The 20,501-nt window shown below is 40.3% G+C and overlaps 3 protein-coding genes across 5 annotated transcripts in view; all 3 read left to right on the forward strand.

Annotated features, from left to right (window-relative positions):
- LOC126195434 (uncharacterized) overlaps positions 1-20,501 on the forward strand; it is a 98,197-nt gene that overhangs the window by 52,465 nt on the left and 25,231 nt on the right. The gene's annotated exons all lie outside the window — the stretch shown is intronic.
- The window catches only part of LOC126195435 (uncharacterized), an 88,707-nt gene that overhangs the window by 47,383 nt on the left and 20,823 nt on the right, over positions 1-20,501 (forward strand). The window lies entirely within an intron of this gene.
- LOC126195436 (39S ribosomal protein L27, mitochondrial) lies at positions 1,887-4,483 on the forward strand. Its single transcript, XM_049934056.1, has 3 exons — positions 1,887-2,079; positions 3,712-3,875; positions 3,990-4,483. The coding sequence occupies exons 1-3, from the start codon at positions 2,007-2,009 to the stop codon at positions 4,191-4,193; spliced, it is 441 nt and encodes a 146-aa protein (XP_049790013.1). The 5' UTR covers positions 1,887-2,006; the 3' UTR covers positions 4,194-4,483.

Raw genomic sequence — 20,501 nt, forward strand, 5'->3', positions numbered from 1 at the left:
AAAAGAAAATGTTAGCCATACCTAAACATAAAAAATGTAAAAGGTTGATACTGATCAACCTAAATATAATTTATGCCCCAGATTAGCAAAATAACTTCAAACTCACTGATGTAGTAAGAATCGTTAACTAGTATAAACGTCACTGAGTAAGCAGCTGCTTCTGGTGACTTCATTCCAAAGGGTTTTTAAAGTAATTTGAAATAACTTTTTGTTTGAAATTTTGAAAGTAAAGATGACATTTAGGTAATTTTAAGATGACTTCATGAAGAAGCCACGCATCACTATTTCTAACAGTTTCAGGGCCATTTAATCTGAATTATAAAGAAACAATTATTTGAAATCATATACACCTCATACTGTAAGCTTATAAGGAAACTACCGTTTAGAACAATGTAGACGGTTTATTCTAGCCACAATTATATTTTGGTGAATAAAACTGAATCAAAATGAAATAAAAGATGAAATCGAAATGAATTTAAGAAATTACCAGTTCAGTGGAACTGAAATGTAAAAGATCAAAAAATGTTCTCCTTGTCATATTTTAATATTGCCTCTTATTAGATTTCAGCCACATTACAAATAACAATAAAAGTAAGAAGTACCAGTAGGCCTTGCAGTATTATTTCACCTAGGGAACAACAAAATTAAGAGCAATTGAAGACCAGTCAAAGCTACGTAAATAAAAAATACTGACACCTATGTAGTGACTGGTTCTTGATGCACTTTTCCCGCTCACCATGTCATTACTATTTGTATTAGCAAAGAAACTTTTCACACTTCATGATTATTCATTCATGGTGTGACACACGCAAGTATTTACAAGTAAACAAATGTAATAGGGCGATATATATAAAAAGGCGAGATTTTAAAAAGGTAAAATAACATTAAGTTTTAATTTATTAGTGCCACGTACTAGAGAGCTAGTTTAAAATGACCTCTTTTTGCTGAACAATTTGTAATATGTTTTCTTAGCTGGTAATCCATTTCACTTTCATCCAGGTTCAATTTTTCTACTTAAAAGAATATGATATTTCTTTATGTTACGTAATAATATTTAACATTTGTAATATGAGAAAAATGCGCCAGCATACCTGTAATACACTATATATCTTCTTCAGACCCGGTGTAGCAGTAAGGCAGGGGACGCCACACACTTTCCGAACTATTTTCCAGTATAAAACAAACTTCACAACAGTCAACAATCATTAGTGCACGTCACAAAAATAAAATGGCCGTAAACCTAGCAGAGTCAGTGCAAGTGCAAGGCTTATAAACGCTTGTGGCGCTTCCCGTGGACGTCTATGGAAGCTATGCTGCGCGCGCATCTGCTGTACAGCCTTCCAGAGAAATTACAGTTGATTTCAAGCTTGGGAAAATTATTTTAATTCAAGTTAAATTTTTACAGCTTGATGTAAACTGTGTAACAGGTTGATTTTTCAATCTTGAATTTTCAACTGAACCTAAACTCGATATCCACCTTGAAATAAGCTGTGTAACAGGTTGATTTTTCAATCTTGAATTTTCAACTGAACCTAAACTCAATATCCACCTTGAAATAAGCTTGAGTGCTAGCTGGGTTATATGCTAGTTGCAGACAGCATTTTCATCTCCCGAGTGTCATTTCTTTTATAAATGTGTTTGTTTCCCCTGATTTATCCCTGTTAAAATTTATTTTCGGATCCAACATTTGGGTTTCATCTTCCCTGTATTTGACTCCTGTCACACCTCTAAGGTCATTATCTGCACTATAACATTCATACCCGCACACATGATTTTAATTGACGCCATACTGAAAGCTGTGCAACTACGTAGAATTTATAGCGTCTTGCGTGAACGGTAGCTCACGATGCCACTACACGAAACCACAAACTGTGGTGCCACATTAGAAGCGTGTGTGAATCTGGCTTTACTGTGCGGCTACTATCGACTGCTTAAAGAGTTATCCTTGTCTTGCGTATAAGGATTTGAGTATCTTTGATTTTGTTTAATGTAGAGCGTGGTAAACGATGGCGTTTGGTTTGAAGTGGGATGCAGTTGTCGATACACTGGTGAAGAGGAACGGAAGTCTGTTGAATTTTGGTATGTCTGTTACTCAGGGATAAGTATAGCAGAATTCTTAGTTTATTTAATGATCTGAATTTGAGGATGGGAGAGGGATGAAGACGTGTTTTGTTAATCGTAGACATAATAAGGTCGTAAATTAAACATATTTAAATTAGTTTTTTTTTCTTATGAGTACGTAATGCTGCTCGAAGGTTGTAAACTTTTTGGTTTTTGTTGTTTCCCGTACATGTCGCTTTGCCGACTGACAACTGTACCCGTAGAATTCCACAGAACCTTATTTGTGCTCCCACACACTTTCATTTTTCGTACTGGAAGTTCATCAGAATTACTTGGAAGGATCCGAATGCTGATAAGCAACCTGACTTTGGACGAAACCTCTGTAAATGAATAGAGTAGGCGACAAAGCAGTTTTGTGATTAAGGTAAGGGAAAAGCTGTCGTCTGTGCGTGAACGGCGCAGTGCTTTACTGGGCGTGTTTGTAGAGAAAGTTGAGTGCACTTCGATACATCCGATCTTTTAAATGAGGTGTGCAGCCAGTTATAAGAAGAACCTGCAGTTTAACGTGGACTCCAGACCATAGAGCTAAGACCATTGTGTGACCATTGTGTTCTGCTGTGGTTACTGGTAACAGGTGCATGACAGTGTGCTTGTGAAATGCCGCTGCAACTGGAAACATACTCCATGGTTGTAGTTTGTGGTACAGTATGATTCCTATGGACAAAGTGTCTAAATTGCACTCAGATTCACTGCGAAATGCCAAATGCAGTGTCGCTTCCAACCACAGTGAAAAGGTGCCAACAATTGAACCATGGCTGCACTGACATGGTGATGCTGATTGGGAAGAAAGGACCTCGACATTGACGAAAGACGACAATGCCCAGGCAGTTGAGGAAGATCCTCTGGAGTGGGGGCTTAGGGATTTTTGTGATGATGAACTTCACACAGTGGTTTTCTAATGGCTTCGTGACTAAGGAGCAAATTTCTACCATCAGTGAATTGAATGATTGGAAGAATGTTCAAACAGTTGTTTACAGAGCTTTGTTGACTATGTTGAAGAATACTGTCATATATCTGTGCCACTCCATAGTGTAGCACAGCACACAATAAAGGCTTCTTTGTCTGCCATAATAATGTGTAACTTACCTTTGGAAGTCCCTTCGTACAAAGAAGAAGACAGAAATGAGACAACTGAAAGCATTTGAAATGTAGTGTCATGGGAGACTGTTAAAGAAGTGATGCATTGATGAAGTAAGGAAGAAATATGTCGTGCATTGGGTCAGTTAGAAGAAATGCCTAATGGCACCATATGAATGACTGACAGAGGAAGGTTGGGCACAAACGACACAAGTCATTGCTGATAACTGTAGTTCAAGGGACGATGGAAGGAAGAATTGCAGGTACATGCATAGGTATGAATAAATAAAGAAGCTTGTTCATGATATGCAGAAGACGGAGGGGATAGCTAGCAACTGACATTCACGAAAGCAAACCGGTCTTAGGGTTGGTGACCATAACAACACATTGTGTTCGGGTTTTGGGCTACAACTTGTAGCAGTTGTCCCAAGTAAGTCTGCTGAAGTCATCTTAGAACAATATTGCAACAAACATTGTTTAAATCACTGTCCCTAAAGTATGCCATTGTCTCAGGCTTTGCAAGATTCGCTTCAAAGAAAACCGGAAGCAGCACGAAGAACAAAAAGGGCCATCCTCGTCCTAAACACAGGGGCTGGAGGGTCCAGGATGGATGTTTTGTTCAGAAAGGTACTATTCTGGCAACTCAATTGACAACACGATTTCACCCTGGTCTTCATGTGAGTACATATACCTACATGTGGAATTTGTGACAAATTGTCTTGAAGCCATACTCTTATTTCTTCCCCGCAGTGAAATTTGATATTATGTTTCTGCTTCCATATGTGTTTCAGGTTGGCTTTGGAAGAAATGGTACCCTTTATGCCTTGGAACCTGGCAAAGTAGTTATCACATGTGAAAAAACACAACCAAATTGGGAGCATTCATGGATTCAGAGAAATTATGTTGGGAGACAGGGTCAGATCATATACAAAAAGTTTTTTAATGTGTTACCAGTTCCTCAAGAAGGGCGTTTTAGGCTTATCGATACCATATAGGATATGGTGTTCAAATATAGTTATGACTGTAGATTATTGTGACAGGCAGATTATTAGACTTGTATGTGTTATTATAAATTAGATTTGTATCTGTTGTACAAATGTTATTGTAAATGTTTTCTTCTATAACTTGGATTCTAAAATATTGTTGCTCTGACGTGTATTACTTTTCTTGCAATTACATCAAAAACAAATGCAGCAGGTTGACATTTGAGCGAATTTCAAGGGATTGAAAAATAGTCAGTTCAGTGTAATAAAGTCTGAATTAAAGAGTTGTTTTTGTAAAAATAGATGACTGTTCAGTTCACTTTTTTACTTGTTAAGGTTACCAACAAATGAAGAGTACTCTGTTTTCACGACGTCTGAGGAAAAATAAAAATTACACTATGTATATACAACTGTTTTTCTGTCATATGTGTAAATGAGAAGGTACGTGTACATTGTCAAATATTTGTCACCCCCCCCCCCTCCAACAATACAGTTCCATACGCATTGTGGAACAATATTGTACCCATTGAATTAATATGTTGTGTTATACAACTGATAAGGTAAAGAAACTTTTTAATTGAATTTTATTTGATCCTGTAAGATAACATTGTGTACAGTAAAAGTACGTGTAATATAGGACATGTCAAAGTGGTAACATTCATTATCACTTATTTTTCTACCCCTTTTGCTTACAGTTTTACATAATTGATAATGAATAACAATATATACACATTTAATGGCATAAGTATTCTGCAACAATGTAAAACTCTTTTTCAATGAGATAGTCTTTAAGTTTCTTTGGAAAATCATGTCAAGTACACTATCTTGCAGGTTTTTAGGCAGACTTCTTAGTAGTCTGATACCAGAGTACTGGAGTCCTTTTTCTAGCATTGCCAGTCGGTGCGGTATGCCCCATACTTCATTCTTCCTTCTTGTATTGTGGGTGTGTACACTAGCATTTGTAATCCAGTCCTCACTACCTTATGTGATTTACATTATTGTTTTGTTTATACGCAACAATGAAAACGTTAAGATAACTAACTTATTGAAACAGTTTCTGCGCATTTCCGAGGTCTTTCTTAAAATGGTCCTAATTGCCCTTTTTTTTTTTTTTTTTTAATGTGAACACTCGTTTTGTCTCTTGTTTGTTTGAGTTTCCCCACTCAGTCACTCCATACTGTAAGTATGGTTCGAAAAGTCCATGATACACTGTACACAGAAGGTTCTTGTCTGAATACTATGATAGCTGCATCGTTAAGAATATGACAGAGCTCAGTTTCTTACAGACATTATTAATGTTCATTTTCCAACTCTTTAATGCACTGTTCTTTAACGCACTAAGTTTTAATTGAAACACATGATTTAGTTCACAACAATTTTTATCCATTGCGCAATTTACTTCCATACATCAGTTCTGGAGGGGAAAGGAAAAAAAAAAAAAATTAAATGCTGTTTGTCAGACTGTGTCGTAATATCTCTGATCATACCACATCCAGAGCAGCCTGAAATGCCATTGAGACATCAGAAGTGGCAAGAAATCTCTTGAGAACAGCAACTGCAGCTGCAACTCCAATGCAGTTTGCCAGTAACTTCAATTCAAGACAGCGGTGTCATATCTTCATGTTCCTCTTCAGATGACAGTAAAGCATTACCATGCCTATTCTACATCATCAGCAGACTGATGACTGGTTCTTCAGCAGCACAGATGATGTAGTGTGCCTGCATCCACTCTTCCATATTGACAGTACAAGAGGGCTTCATCCAGGTGTAAGCCTGTATCACGGCATCACTGGAATCCAGTTGTATCTGCATTATAAGTATCATGGATTTCCTCTTCAGTTTCAGTGGCAATATTAGTTGCTGTCCACACCATCTTAAAACAATTAGTTATGGTGTCTTTCGTAACTTCATGCCAAGCAGCAGACATGTTGTGGATCACTGGCAGTACATTCCATTGTGGAACCATTTCTTGTGCTTTGATTGCACTGATGGCAGCCTTAAAAAGTTGACATCTGTAATCGTGCTTCATAGAAGTGATTATTTCATGATACACTGGCTGCAGATGGGCCTGGTGTTAGCTGGCAAGAAGACAACTTCTACATTCAGAAGTTCAGGGTGTCAAATGACGTGCAGAGCAGTGGTCCAAACTTATCAAAATATATCTCTTCCTCGCAGCCATTTGTTGCTGAACCTTAAAGAGCCAAGAAGACAGATTTGGTCATCCAGTCATTATTTTTTATTCTCATAGTGGTACGGTGAATTGAATAGGTTGAAATTTTTAAAACAATGTGATCTTTGTATTTTTCAGTCACTAGTAGAGCTCGGACTGAAATTCCAGTTCCCATTAACTAGCATCTTCTGTGTTTACTCAGTGTGCCTCCCCAAAGACACTGACAGCGCTGATTTTATACCTCTTCTAAAAACACACTCAGAACTCAGAAATTCGATTTTTTGGGTGATTTCATGAGCCTTTTTTTAGAGCTTGGGACAAGAAGATGGAATTTTCTGTGAGAGCATGTATTGGAACCATTCAAACAGTGAATCCTCCTCTTCATGTTTGACTGGCCTCTTGAGCCTGAGGAGACAAGAGTTGTCTTGAGTGGATAACTGCATGTCAAGTGATATTGAACAACTGTCTAAAAAATGTTAATGGATACGTTTAATGGGACAGATAAAACTTAAACCTGAAATTTTCTGCTGAATCAAGCTAGGCTGGAGGACCTACAGAAAAACACAACTATTTTTAAATTTAATATGACGATGAACTAAAACAAGGCTGTTTCCAGTCAGTCTGTTCCTGCTGTACTAACATGCAGATGTAGAACTTGGGATTTAAATGAGTTTTTCAGAAGAAAACTTTGAACAGCTCATACAGCTATGGAAAGATCACTTGAAGATCCCACTAACACATGTTGGAGAAGAAGTGGAGACGTAAGAGCAATAACAGGAGTTCAGGATATTGTGGAAAGGGTTAGCAACACTACCTGTGAGATCATTTGGAATTCTTCTCTCTCAAATAATTACTTGCACAAGAGATTGGAAGCTGTCTTTAAACATTTCTTGTTGTTATAAAAATGTGTGTTAGTTGCATTAGTGTGTGTGTTAGTGCCATAGGAAGTAAGGTAAAATTGTGTAAAACAGTATTTCCTTATTGTGCCTATAATTGTAATTTACTTTTGAGAATCATATGAAAAGAGTGACATAAATGTGCTTTTCATTTGTTTTATTGTATCTATCATCAAACTCAACCAGCCATGTGAGATTAGTGTGGTTGCTGCTGCAGGTTTGTTAAACAAGGAGTGTTTTTGCAAAAATTGTTTGTTATGGTTTAGTTGGGGTAGTTGCAGTCCGGAAGAAAATTGGTTGGCGCCAGAAAGACTAGAAAATTGAGAAAGACGAGAGGAATATTTGTGCCCTTCAGGTAGAGTTAGAAAACACAAGAGTTGAATTATAACAGCTGAAGGGGGCAATACAGGAGGTGTGCTAGAAAAAAGGCAGCAAGCAAAGGGTGAACAGGGGAAAATTTTGTTAGCAATTTGAAATTCAGTTAAGTAATAGATTTCGCTTGCTACCAGAATTAGAGAAGTAAGAGCTTCCTATAGATTGTGGAGGAATGTAGGGAGCAGCAGATGATGCTAATAAACTTAATAGGTAAGTGAGGTGAAAAAAGAATGAACAGTTCTGCTGCTAGATGGCAGCCGTTGGAGGGTTGCAGGCCAGCAACTACAGGAGAAATTAGGTGCAGAGAACCGTGTCACAACTTTTGTGAAACCAAGTGCTAGTTTGTCAGGTAACAGTAAGATCAGATGGGTGTTGATAGTTAAACATGGAGCTAAGAGGGCTGCTTCACATGGATGCAAAATCTCCTATTGTTGCTGGCCCAGTAGTTGCTATAGGAAGATGGGGATATCCTTCTCATGGCCTACACCTAAATAGGAGGGGTATGGACAAGTTAGTAGATCTATTAGCAAGAAACACAAAGGTAGAACCCTGTGGTTAATGTGGCCAGGTGAGACACTGGCATTAGATCAAATCAGAATTCAGGCTGACAGCATTAAAGGAAATTAATTTGACAGAGACTCCCTGTTCAACTTATAATAAGAGACGAAAAAGTTAAATCGATTTGCTTCATCAGAATATCAGGGGTGAAAAATTAAGTAAATGGGTTATTAATGTGTTTGGAAGATTATATAAATTGGAAAGAAACTGATGTCCTTTTTCTGTGTGAACACAGTTTAACCACAGGAATAGAAAACCTTAATGCACGTGGTTATAAATTAGCTGCATGTTCAGTAGATCCAATATGGACAAAGGAGGAGTTGTCAGATTTATAAAAAAAGGGACTATAAATACAAAAATGTAGAGATAAGTAAATTCTGTAAAGAGGATATAGTAGCATGTCCTTGTGAGTTACTACTGGGAAATATAATCTTTGTGATTGTTCCATTATACGGGTCTCATGATCAACTGGGAAATTTTAACGAGCATTTCTGATGAATTATTGTGCTCTCTGTCAGATAAAAGGAAGATAATATTAAAATTATGTAAACTTCCTGAATGAATTTGACAGGAAAAGTTATCTGGAACTTAGAACCACTTATAATTTGGTCTCAGCCATCAATTTCCGTACCAGAGTTGTTTAAGACAGTAGTACCCCATATGAATAATATATTCATTCAACAAGCAGAAGTTAAAGAAAAACATGGCTCTCCATTGGTAACTGTATTGTCAAATAATGGTGCACAGTTGGTCACATTATAGAACTTAGCTCCATGTACTGTTCGGAAAACAGTGAGGCTGATTAATGCCAAAACTACTGAAGATTTTAAAGAAAGCTTAAAAATGTTGACTGGTGTGAAGTTTACAATGATTCTAATTCTAAATTTAAATTCAACCTATTTCTTGATGAGTTTGTATCCATTTCTGAGAGTAGTTTTCCTAAAAAGATAATTTTATGTAAAAACAGCAAGTCATTAAAGCTTGGATCACTACAAGCACCAGAGTCTGTTCACAATGAAAAAAAGGACTCTTACAAAATAACTAGAACAAGTAATGACCCAGAAATATTTTCTTAATATAAACTATACTGAAATATATTAAGAATAGTTGTAAAAAGCAGGAGTATGCGCATCTTTCAGAAACTGGCAGATCAGACAATAAAATAAAGCCAGTATGGAATACTGTTAAAAGAGAGACAGGAAAAGAAGCAACAGAAGAGACATTATTTCAGCTAAAGAGACTGTGAGCATTGTAAAATAAATTGCAAGTGTAACAGGTATTTTTAATTATTACTTTTTAAAAATGGGTGAGAAAATTGATGCAAGTAATTTAGAATAGAAAGCAAAACAGTCACTGAAGAAGCAATAAAGAGGACACTTAGTGAATTAAAATTTATCTCTATCTGAAATAAGGAAGATCATCACGACTCTAAAAGTAAAAGTTGATATGGGGTGGATAATATCTCCAATAAGATATTAAAAAGTGGTGGCCCTGTGATAAGTAATGTTCTTAGTCACTTATATAATTCATCATTAACTCGTGTTTTCCCAGAAAGATTGTAGTGTGTCATTGTTAAGACTTTCTGTAAAATGTTGTCAATAACTACTGTCCAGTGTTATTCCTTATATCATTTTCTAAAATTTTTGAGAAGGTAATGTACTCCAGAGTTGTTACCCACTTGCGTAGTAATGGGATATGTAATCTATCATAGTTTGGATTTCAAAAAGGCCAGTCTGCTGAGTCAACTAGTTCTATGTTTGTAGGGGATATAATAAATTCTTTGATTGGTAAGCAGCACTAATTGGATCTTCTGTGAGCTGTCAAAGGCATTCGGTTGTCTCCACCACAATTTCTATTAGAGAAGTTTTTTTATGAAATACGTAGTTCAGCAAATGCCTGGTTTAGTTTGTAGGATTTGGGTAACGAGTACGATGTTCATGATGTGTAATGACTGTCAACATTACCGATTCACATACACAATATTTATTTATACACATTATACAGACAGATACAACTTAAACAACTGGTGTCTCAGAAACCACTGCCCAAGGTCCAGAGATACTGTTTTTTTTGCAGTGATATTCTTGGGGACAGTAGTCCATAGCCCCCTCCTCCCCAAAGGCATGGAATGCTGAAGTTGTGTTGCAGTGTGGTGCAGGTCGTCTCTGGAGGCACTGTTGAGCTTGTACTCGTCTACATGTCATGGTCAGCACTGCGGTCTGCCTCTTTGTGACATCGGTACTGGCTGAATAGGTGGTACTGGAGGTGCCATCATTAGGTCATCCGTCAGTGGTTGTACGTGATTTGGTGGGGGTGTAGGCTGATCCTGTGTCCGGTTTTCCGTGTTGTGTTCTGGGGCTGACACATGTAGGATGCCATCGCTGGATAGTGTAGATAACAGTGCAGCTATATCGACTGATTGTGCTATCGGTGTGGAGTGGTACAATAATCGTGACACAATGTTGTTGCTGAACTGTCGGTTTTCGTACATGGCAGACACCACGATCGTTGTGCCATGTAGAGGCACTGTGATATCTTCTGGAAGATAGTGTTTACATTGACTGTGACAGAAAACGGGGTTGTGTCATGTTGTGAGGCCAAAGGGGCAGTACTGTTGCCCGGTGTCTCCGCCAAAGTCCTTGCTGGCTTCAGTCTATTGACAGATACAGTAGTGGGTTTGCTGGCTAGCATGATTTTGAATGTGTTGGGTCCCCATCTTAGTACTTTATACAGTCCACTGAATGCTGGGTGTAGCACTGGCTAGATGGTGTCTGTGCGTAGTATTACATGAGGTCTAGGTTTGCACAAATACAGTGGGTTTTGTGTGGTGCGACAGCGGTGGGACTGTGATGCTGTGTATTCAATCTCTGACCCATCGTACAAGGCCTGCTTTGCTGTAGAGGGTCTCCGCTAGCGAAACATTGAGGTTCTCATTGTGAACGATTCTGATACCCAGGCTAGCACCTCTGACCATTCGTTATCGTGGCATACCAGTGCTGTTTTCAACATGTGGTGCCACCATTTCACTAGGCCGTTTGGCTGCGGATGGTAGGCTGTGGTATGGAATTGGTGGCAGCCGCAGAGGCGGAACAGTTCCATAAACAGGATTGATTCGAATTGTCTGCCCTGATCGGGTGTTAGTGACTCAGGGCAGCCAAACCTCGCTATCCATAGGTGGATGAACGATCTCGCTACTGTCCCTTCTAATATGTCCCTAAGCAGTGCAGCCTCCACCCACCGAATCGTTTGGTCGATGACCGATAGGATATAACAAAATCTGTTAGATTCAGTTACTGGCCCCACTAAATATATATGTGCATGGCAAAAACGGCCATACGGGACAGGGAAGCTCCCTAACAGCGGCTGGTTGTGTCATCCTCTCTTCACCCTCTGGCGAGGAATGCACGCTCGTGTCTTAGTGGCACAATCCCTCATCACATTCAGCAAGTCATAACGCTCTGAAACTAGTTTCGTTGTGGACGCACTCAGCAGTGAGCTAAGTTATGGAGCAAGGCGAATATTGTTTGGCGATAGTTGGCAGGGACAAGAGGTTGTTGCCTCCCCATTGACACATCACACCGAGCTAGTTTGTTGGTTCTGGCACAGGGCACAGTCGTGGTTGTAATCCCATGTTACCGCCTGACAAGAATCGCTCCAGGTCTGTATGTGAGGTTATCAAAATACTAGAGTGGTCACGGCTGCTAGGTGGGACAGGTAATCCTCAACCATATTGTCTGCTCCACACATGTGGTAAATGTCTGTTGTGAACTGTGAGATGTGGTGTTGGTGTGGCATTGACAGACGGATTCTTTCCTGTGTCAGCTAATGGTCGATGGCCTGTATAGATAGTAAGCGGTCTTCCTTCAGTATCATCGTGGACGTAGGGCACCACTTCGTACATGGCCAGTAGTTTGCGGTCAAAGGCTGACCGTTCCTTTGAGAGTCTGTCAGTTTCTTTGAGAAAAAACGGAGAGATTGTGTCATCCCTGGCTTTCCTGCCTATCGCTCAGTTGCTCACGTCTGATGTAATGACAAGACGAGCATCCAGTGAAGGTAGTGCGAGTGTGACGGTGTGGGTTAGTTGAGCTTTAATGTTGTCAAATGCATTTTGTGTCTCGGCTGTCCATGTTAGCTTCCTCTTCCCCGATGTATTTTTCCACCTGTAGAGCTTCTGTGATGGGAAGTAGAGTTTCAGCTGCCTGGGGTAGGTGTCATTGTTAGGAATTGACAACGCTGAGAAATTTACGTAGTTCTTGGTAATTTGTGGGAGGGGACCAGTTAGTAATCTGCTCAATTTTGTCATGTGTGGGCCGTATGTCTGTTGCGTCGACTAGGTGGCTGACGAACGTGATGCAAGGCTGTTGTAGTTGGCATTTGTCAGTATTAATTTCCACCCCATGTTGTGACAGCTTGTCATTTACTCCATGCAGGTGTCGTTCATGTTCCTTTGGATTTTGAGAATGTAATTAAATCGTCTAAATAAGAGTAACAGTGTGGCACATTGAAAAACAACCCATCAATGAATCTTTGCCACGTCTGTGCAGCATTTTTCAACTTGAACAGCATGAATAAGAATTCATATAAACCGAATGGAGTGATATTGGCTTTTTTGTGAATGTCCTCCTGGGCCATAGGTATTTTGGTGTATGCTCTTTTACAGTCCAGTACGCTAAAGATGATTGCCCCTGCCAAATTGTGTTCGAAATCTTGGATATTCTGGACCAGGTAGCTATCCATAATCATTCTGGCATTGAGGTACCGGTAGTCGTTGCGGAGGCCGCATAGCGATAGGTAATGCCCATGAACTGTCTGAAGGTCTGATTATACCACCCTGGAGAAATTCTTCAATGGCTGCCTTTAGTCTATGAGAAAGTAGGCAGTGTGGGAGGCAGCGTATAGGCGGTCCCGGAGTCATATTAACTCTGTGGATGGTGCCATCCGTAACTATGCTAACTGGTTTGTTTGGTAGGAGTGGTCCAGGGGGCAAAATCATGTTGTCCAATTTGTCTGCAGGGATGGTAGTCTTGTCGGTGGGTAACCCGCTTGTGAGAGCAGAAACATTGTTGCTGTTCAACCCGCATGTAAGAGCTGCATCACCGAGTATAATAGGCACTGTACTAACCTGTGTATCTGTGCTAGTGGTTGTACAGTTATCCTGTGGCTCTTGGGTCCACCGGGCGATTTGCAGTTGTTGCCGTATTTGTTGCAGTTGGCTGTCCAGTTCGTGGTGGCGGCTGCATAGCTGCTCGTTCTCTGTACATGCTTTGTAATTGTTGTTCTCTTTGTAGATGTTTTCGTAGGCATCCGTTATTTCATGGAGTTCGTCGCACAGTGTTGCACATTGTAACGCACAGATCTGCTGTGGTCTCGATGTCTAGCAGTGGTCGGCAGACTGTCACTGCAAATTCCCCCTATAGAGTGTAGTCCATCGTCTTGTAATAACAGAGCTTTGCTGAGATCCAGGATGAGGCAGTAATGATGGAGGAAGTCCGCTCTGAGCACCAGTTCCACCGTTTAGGCCACAAAGAAAGTCCATGGACGTGGTGTGTGGTCATCTAGCCAGAGCATATCGGAGGTTGTCCCCATTACCGTTATTACTGAATCATTTGCCGCTCGGAGTTGTATGGTTGAGGGCTTGTAATCTCATGTGATGATATGTGGGTTTGCGTGCTGAATTTTGCACCCGTATCGACCAGCAAGTACTGGTGTAGCGGTCATAAACAAACAGTCAATGCAGAGGGTGTGTGTGTGTGTGTGTGTGAGAGAGAGAGAGAGCGTGCGTGCGTGCGCTGCTATCTCCAGTAGAAAGGCAGCTTGTTGTAGGGAGGTGGGCTGTTGGGCCTAGGCCAGTCTTTCAGTGTAGTTTGGGTAGTCACATGGCTGTTGGCAGCGGCGTGCATCAGTGCCAAATCTCGTGTGAAACCAGCGGTAGCTGCTTGTCGTTTGGTTTTGGCTGGGCTGTGTTGTCATGACCCTTGTCGGCCATCTCCCTTGTTTGTTTATTTCCTGCAGCAGCTGGGCATGTGCACCGTGATTGTTGGGGCTATGCAGCGGTTGTGGCCTGGAATGTAGCTGGGGTCCAGTTGTGGGGGGGGGGGGGGGGGGAGTTGTCTGGTGTCTGCCATTGCTACCGTCCTTGTTTGTTATGCACCGTATCCATCGCTGTCATTGTGGTCGTAGATGGGTTGTCCTGGCACTGATCAGTGTCTGGTGGCACAGTTGTGCCATAACATCAATGGTGTGTCATTGCCCACCATTATCTCGTTTATGGTGAGGTGCAGTTGTTGCTCCGGCGTGTGTGATAATTGTTGCAATATTAGTGACTTCACCGTCTCATGCTTGTGTGCAGTCAGAGTATTTAGCAGTAGATCGCTGATGAGATCCACTTGTTCTCCAAGGTGGTTGAGAAGTATTAACAGTTTGCTCTGGTCATCCTCGATCACTGCTATCCTCATCATACATCTGCATAAGGCAAAGCACAATTCTGGTGAGTGTGTGAATGGGCGGCAGGTGGAGTTCGATAGATGGTGGGTGGTTCCTGTAGTGGTCGTTTTGTGTTGGCAGTAGTTGCAACGTTGCTCGGACCAACTGTGGTGGCCTGATGAGGTCTGGCCACTGTTTGTTGTACCTGTCGGCAAGGTCTGACATGATATTCTGGTTGGAGCTGTGGTCTTGCATGCGGCGCTGCCGGTCGGGCAGTGACGTCACACTCGTGGAGTGGCGAGTGTCGCGGCACGGCCGATATTTCTGTGCTGTCACCTGTGTGATGTATAGAGGTATCGGCAGACTGTGGAGAAATATAGTTCTGTTGGATATCACAGTTTGTATGTGTGTCCACTGTGCACACTGTTCTGTTAGTTGTGTGACGGTTGCTGTTGTGGCGTCAGTGTAATGAAACATAGTGCGGGGCTTGGGTGGCATAGCAAGTAAGTCCATGTTAACAACATAGTCCCCCTAGGGGGTAACACGCATCGCAGTAGGTGGGGTGAAGTCACGGTCGGTCGGAGGCCACCGCGGCATGGGAGGTCCTTGTGGTGTGCCCATACAGCAGTGTGTCTTGTAATCATCGTCAGCCCACATGGCACGGGGTTCACAGTAGGCGTGGTGGTGATGTCTGGTTCAAACATGACGCCTTTCATTGTCAGTGTGGGTGGTGTAGCAGTCATGTTGTAATTCTGATATCCATCTTGTGGCCATCATATCGTGTGCATGCAACGGGCATCAGCATATCCCGGTGGGAGCTGGGGTGTGGTGTGGCCGGCGTGGCCATTATGTCATGCCTGAGGTGTACCGCGGTATGCAGCGTGGCTGCCACGACGTCATCCACGTGATACGTGAGAGCGAAAGCAGTTTTTGGAAATATGCCATTCTGTTCAAAATCACTCTTAACCTGCACTATCTGCCCCTGAGACGACCAAATACACTGACCTGCATTTGTTACGTCACTGTGGTTGGTGTCTGTAATTGGCCTGTCAATGCCTGACATCTCAATAATGGTAGAGTCACTTGATTGATAGGGAGACTTGCGAGTAGCATCAGCACTAGCTGAATGTATATCAATTGGAATTTTGTGCTCGAGAATGTCGGGGGTAGCGTAGTAACGCCATTGTGCACTGCCACCAATCGTCGTCATCTCTTTGTTATGTAGTCTGACAGGGTTAGTGTCCACATAAGCACTCTAGCACTGTTTTCAGTGTTCGTTAAAGGCACTGTGGTCGACTGTACCAATGGTTGCATTGTTGTGCAGGTATTAAACACAGAAGTAGTGCAGTTTCTGTCTTGAAGCAGTGAAAAGTCATTAGATAAACACTTGCTATCGTTGACTGTAGCTGGCTGATCAACGGTGTGTGTAGGATCCACACTGACGAGGAGTTGGATTCTCACATCAGGTGGAGGTGGAGCAATGTGTTACACGAAAATGTCACGGTGCATTGTCAAAAAACTCTGTGTCACCAATGCAGGATTTGGGTAACGAACACAATGTTCATGATGTGTAATGACTCTCAACATTACTGATTCACATAGACAGTATTTATTTATACGCATTACATGAACAGATACAACTTAAACACTTGGTGTCTTAGAACCCACTGTCCAAGGTCCAGAGACACTGTTTTTTGCAGCAATATTCTTGGGGACGGAAGTCCATAGAACTTGTGTCCCCACAAGTTCTTATTTGAGAAACAGGATGCAGGAAGTTTTCTTAGGCCATTTGACTAATACAAAGAGGAATGCCACATCATCTGCATGGGGAGAAATTACAGTAGGAGCCCCACAAGGTTAGATCATTGGCCCACAACTTTTCTTGCTTTATTTGAAGGAACTGCCAATTTATTTGAATCAATATGCAGAATTAGTCCTGTCTTGATTTTACAAGCATTGTTGTGAAGCTGAGAAAATAAGCATCTACAAAGGAAATAGTAAAAGATCTTTTTTGTGCAAGTTACTGAATGGTTTTGCACAAATGGGATAGGTTTAAACTTTGAAAAATTACAATTCACGTAGTTTGGTACTGTCACAAATATCCATCTCCTCCTACTAATCTAGTATACCACAAAAAATAATAAATGCGATAGAAAATTGTATGTTCTTAGGTGTGCATATTGATGGGAAGTTCAACTGGAAAAGCCACACATAGACATCTGCTGAATAGTTTCGTTCAGCTACTTTTGCCATAAGAATATCTGCCAACTTTGGGCTAAAAGTTCTTTAATCTAAATCTGAAAACGTTTCTGACACTTGTCAGCTATTTTACTTCCATGGGGGGACTGTCGATGTGTTTTACAGCTGTGTATTTCATTCTTTTTTGTGCAAAACTTAGATTCGTTAAGTGGGCAATGCAGATCATTTTTTCTTCAAGTGTTGTACTTCTGAATATTTAATGATATACCTTCAAGATGTACATATGCAAACTCCACAAATAATTCTAGTTACTTTCTATTGTGCAATTAATACTTTTCATCCGAGTGCAGGGCTACCTCAGAATAGTATCCCATAAGGCATCAATGAATGAAAATATGTTAACTTACTGACCTTAGGGCATATTTCTTTACAATACCAATTTTCATATACTTATCTTTACAGTTTTTTCAATATAACTAAATACAGTCTTAAACATTTTCAGCTTCTATTTCACTCCCTGGGATTCAATTTCCAGAAACAGTGACACACTATTTTTTTCGTTTCTAACTGAGAACCCAAACACCAATTTTCAAAGATTTAGCTTTACAAATGCTTTCACAATGAAATACTTTCATAAAACATTTCACCCATGTAGGGTTTAAGTTTCCAAAAACAGTGAAATGCTTATTTTTTAACATCTGACAAAGAAGACAAACACAAACTTTTGCAGATAAAAGCTTTAAAAATACTTTAGCAGTTCTTTAATAATGATTTATTTAAAAACAACTTTCACCTACTATTTCACCCCCATAAGGGTTAAATTTCCAAAAATGCTGAAGCACATATTTCTTTATTTTTGACTGAGAAGCCAAATACTAATTTTCGTACATCTAATTGCCTCACTAGAGAGATATTTTCAATATCCCTTTGATCCCGTATTATATGCTCTGGAAATTTCGAATTTCTATTCTTAGTGGTTTGGGCTGGGCAATGATAAGTCAGTGAGTGAGTCCATCAGTCGAAACATTGCCTTTTATATATCGAGAGATGAAGTGTTCTCTGTATGTTGTGTTGACAACTTCTGCATCATAATGGTCATCATGAATTTGATCTATGGAACAAGTAGCTAGCTAACTAACTAAACACTCTTAAATGGAAATGGGCAGGACATATCACACAAAAAATTGACAGAAGATGGACAAAGGCAGTACTAGAGTGGAGTCCTGGAGCAACACTATGACCACAAGGTAGACCACTTGCTCACTGGGCTAAAGAACTGAGTTGTATGCATGAGGCAGACCTGAATTCTATTAACACAGCTTGCTTCTTGTTTTATTCATAAACAACCTCTTTCAAACAACAGATGCAGGTGAATAGGTAGTTTTCCAAAGGGCTTTAGACACTGTACAACATAGTAGACTACTAACCAAGACATGACCAAAAAGGTATCTTTGCAGATATGTGATTGGCTCAACAAATAATTAACAGAGTCAAGTATATTATATTGGGTAGGAAATGTTACATTGAAACATTAGTAACATTGGGTGTTCCAAAAGGAAGCATAATACAACCTCTAATATTCTCAATATACATAAATGATTTATCAGCTAGGATGAGTGACACTATCAGATTGTTTACTGATGGCACTGTTGGGCCACAGTATGGAAATGCACAAAGACTTGGATGAAATTTGCTCCTCGTATTAGAGAAGCACCTCTTTCTAAGTGTGGATAGATGTAAGATAATACTAATGACACGATAGTGTGTAATGAAAACATTGGCGGTGAACATCTTGAGAACACCATGTCTCAAGATACTATACTGGAGTACCGTAAAAGTCCTTCATCACTTACATGCTATGCACTTACCTGAGAAAGAGGCGTGAACTACTATCTTTCTACCAATACTGTCCACCTGATTAGATGACATGGAATTACCATGAAATGAGACAATCAAGTAGAAGCTGTTTTAGGTAAGGTCGAATGGAAGACTTAGATTTGTTGAAAGAGTTTTGAGAAAATACAATCCATCTGTAAAGCAAATTGGATACAAGACACTAGTGTGATCAATTCCACAGTTTAGAGCTCTTATCACATAGGTATGATATGAGACATTTCAAGGATACAGAGATGCACTGCTATGTTCATAACAGGTTAGTGCAGTCCATACAAAAGTGTAACAGAAATGCTGAGGAATCTGAATAGAAATCCTGATGTAAGTCTCGCAAAACTCCATTGTGTAAATTTAGAGAACATGTATTCAAACAAGACTGTGAGATAACTGTGCAGCCACCGTCGTATATGTTACATAGTGATTATGACCATGAGAGGGAATATAGCATTAAATAGGCATATAGACAGTCCTTTCCCCCAGATCAGTATATGAATGGAATACGGTAGACATCAATAATATAGATACACAGTACCCACCAATATGCACTGTATGGTGGCTTAAAGAGTTATATGCAGATGCAGAGGTGGTTTCACATGGGTCCAGCAAGTCACTTTTGGGAACAGAAGCCACGCCTACAGTTAAGTCTGCTCACTGAAAATGAAGATACAGATTTTAACACAACACCAACACGCCAAACATGGTATAAGGGAGCAAATGGGTCACAGTACTGCCTGGTACATGCCAACGGCAAACCATTAGTATTTTGAAAACTATGTGAGAGGATGCTTTCCACTTGCTGATTGAGCACCGTTCTGGCAGATAATAGCGGTATTCTCATTTTTGGGGTGAAATGGATACATCTGCCATCTCTTGCTGGCAATGGCAAATGATACAGGAACCTATTGTCCCATAATCTACATATGTTTGCTCGTCGACAGCACTTCACAAACGACTTGCACCTTCAGCAGGACCTGTAACTCCCAAATGGTTGTAGTTATTTTAGGAGCACTACTTTTAAGGATGCTTCACAGGTCACTTGACCTCAATGATGTTGAGCGCACTTGGAGTGTCACTGTGACATGTACACATTTTGTACTTAGACTGAACCGATCTCCGAGAATTGTGCCTGACAGTTGATTGGTTATGGATCCGGCAGCTCCCAGTTTTTTCAGTTTGTTTTGGCACAGGAGCCATGATACACAGTCACTGTGATCAGGCAAAAAGGATGTTGTGACTGCTCGTACATGTATTGAAATACAGGGTCAAGACTAAGCAGATTTAGGTTTGTAAAGTACCACAGTAGAATCAATTGACTGAGAGAAGAATGGGTACTATACTGGAGTACCATAAAAGTCCTTCATCACTTACATGCTATGCACTTACCTGAGAAAGAGGCGTGGACTACTATCTTTCTACCAATACTGTCCACCTGATTAGATGACATGGAATTACCATTCACTCTGATTTTTTAGCAAATAAAAGTGTAACCTTAAATATAAACCTACCTATTAATTATTACACAAGCAGGACTATATAACAGGCTTTGCATGTCTCTCGCACACAAGTAGAGAGAGAGTGTGTGTGTGTGTGTGTGTTACTTTTAAGGACAGCTCTAGTCAAAAATATAACCTTCATTATAGAGACACATAATCCATCACAGATCAGTAAACTAGAGAGACCTCACCAGGCTGCAAGCCACACATAATGAAAAAGACACAGTTCGGTAACTTGACATTATAATCCAGTATTTGGTATCCTGCAAAAGTTGTACTATTGGAATATTTGGAAGGTTTCTATGGTGGATGT

This window comes from Schistocerca nitens, chromosome 7 (genome assembly GCF_023898315.1).
Source record: "Schistocerca nitens isolate TAMUIC-IGC-003100 chromosome 7, iqSchNite1.1, whole genome shotgun sequence".
Taxonomy (NCBI): domain Eukaryota; kingdom Metazoa; phylum Arthropoda; class Insecta; order Orthoptera; family Acrididae; genus Schistocerca; species Schistocerca nitens.

Bases quoted from the DNA above. Each gene is read 5' to 3' on its own strand.
- LOC126195436 (XM_049934056.1), top strand. From the start codon at position 2,007: ATGGCGTTTGGTTTGAAGTGGGATGCAGTTGTCGATACACTGGTGAAG. The intron at 2,080-3,711 runs GTATGTCTGTTA...CCATTGTCTCAG, and splicing joins CGGAAGTCTGTTGAATTTTG to GCTTTGCAAGATTCGCTTCA. The intron at 3,876-3,989 runs GTGAGTACATAT...TATGTGTTTCAG, and splicing joins GATTTCACCCTGGTCTTCAT to GTTGGCTTTGGAAGAAATGG.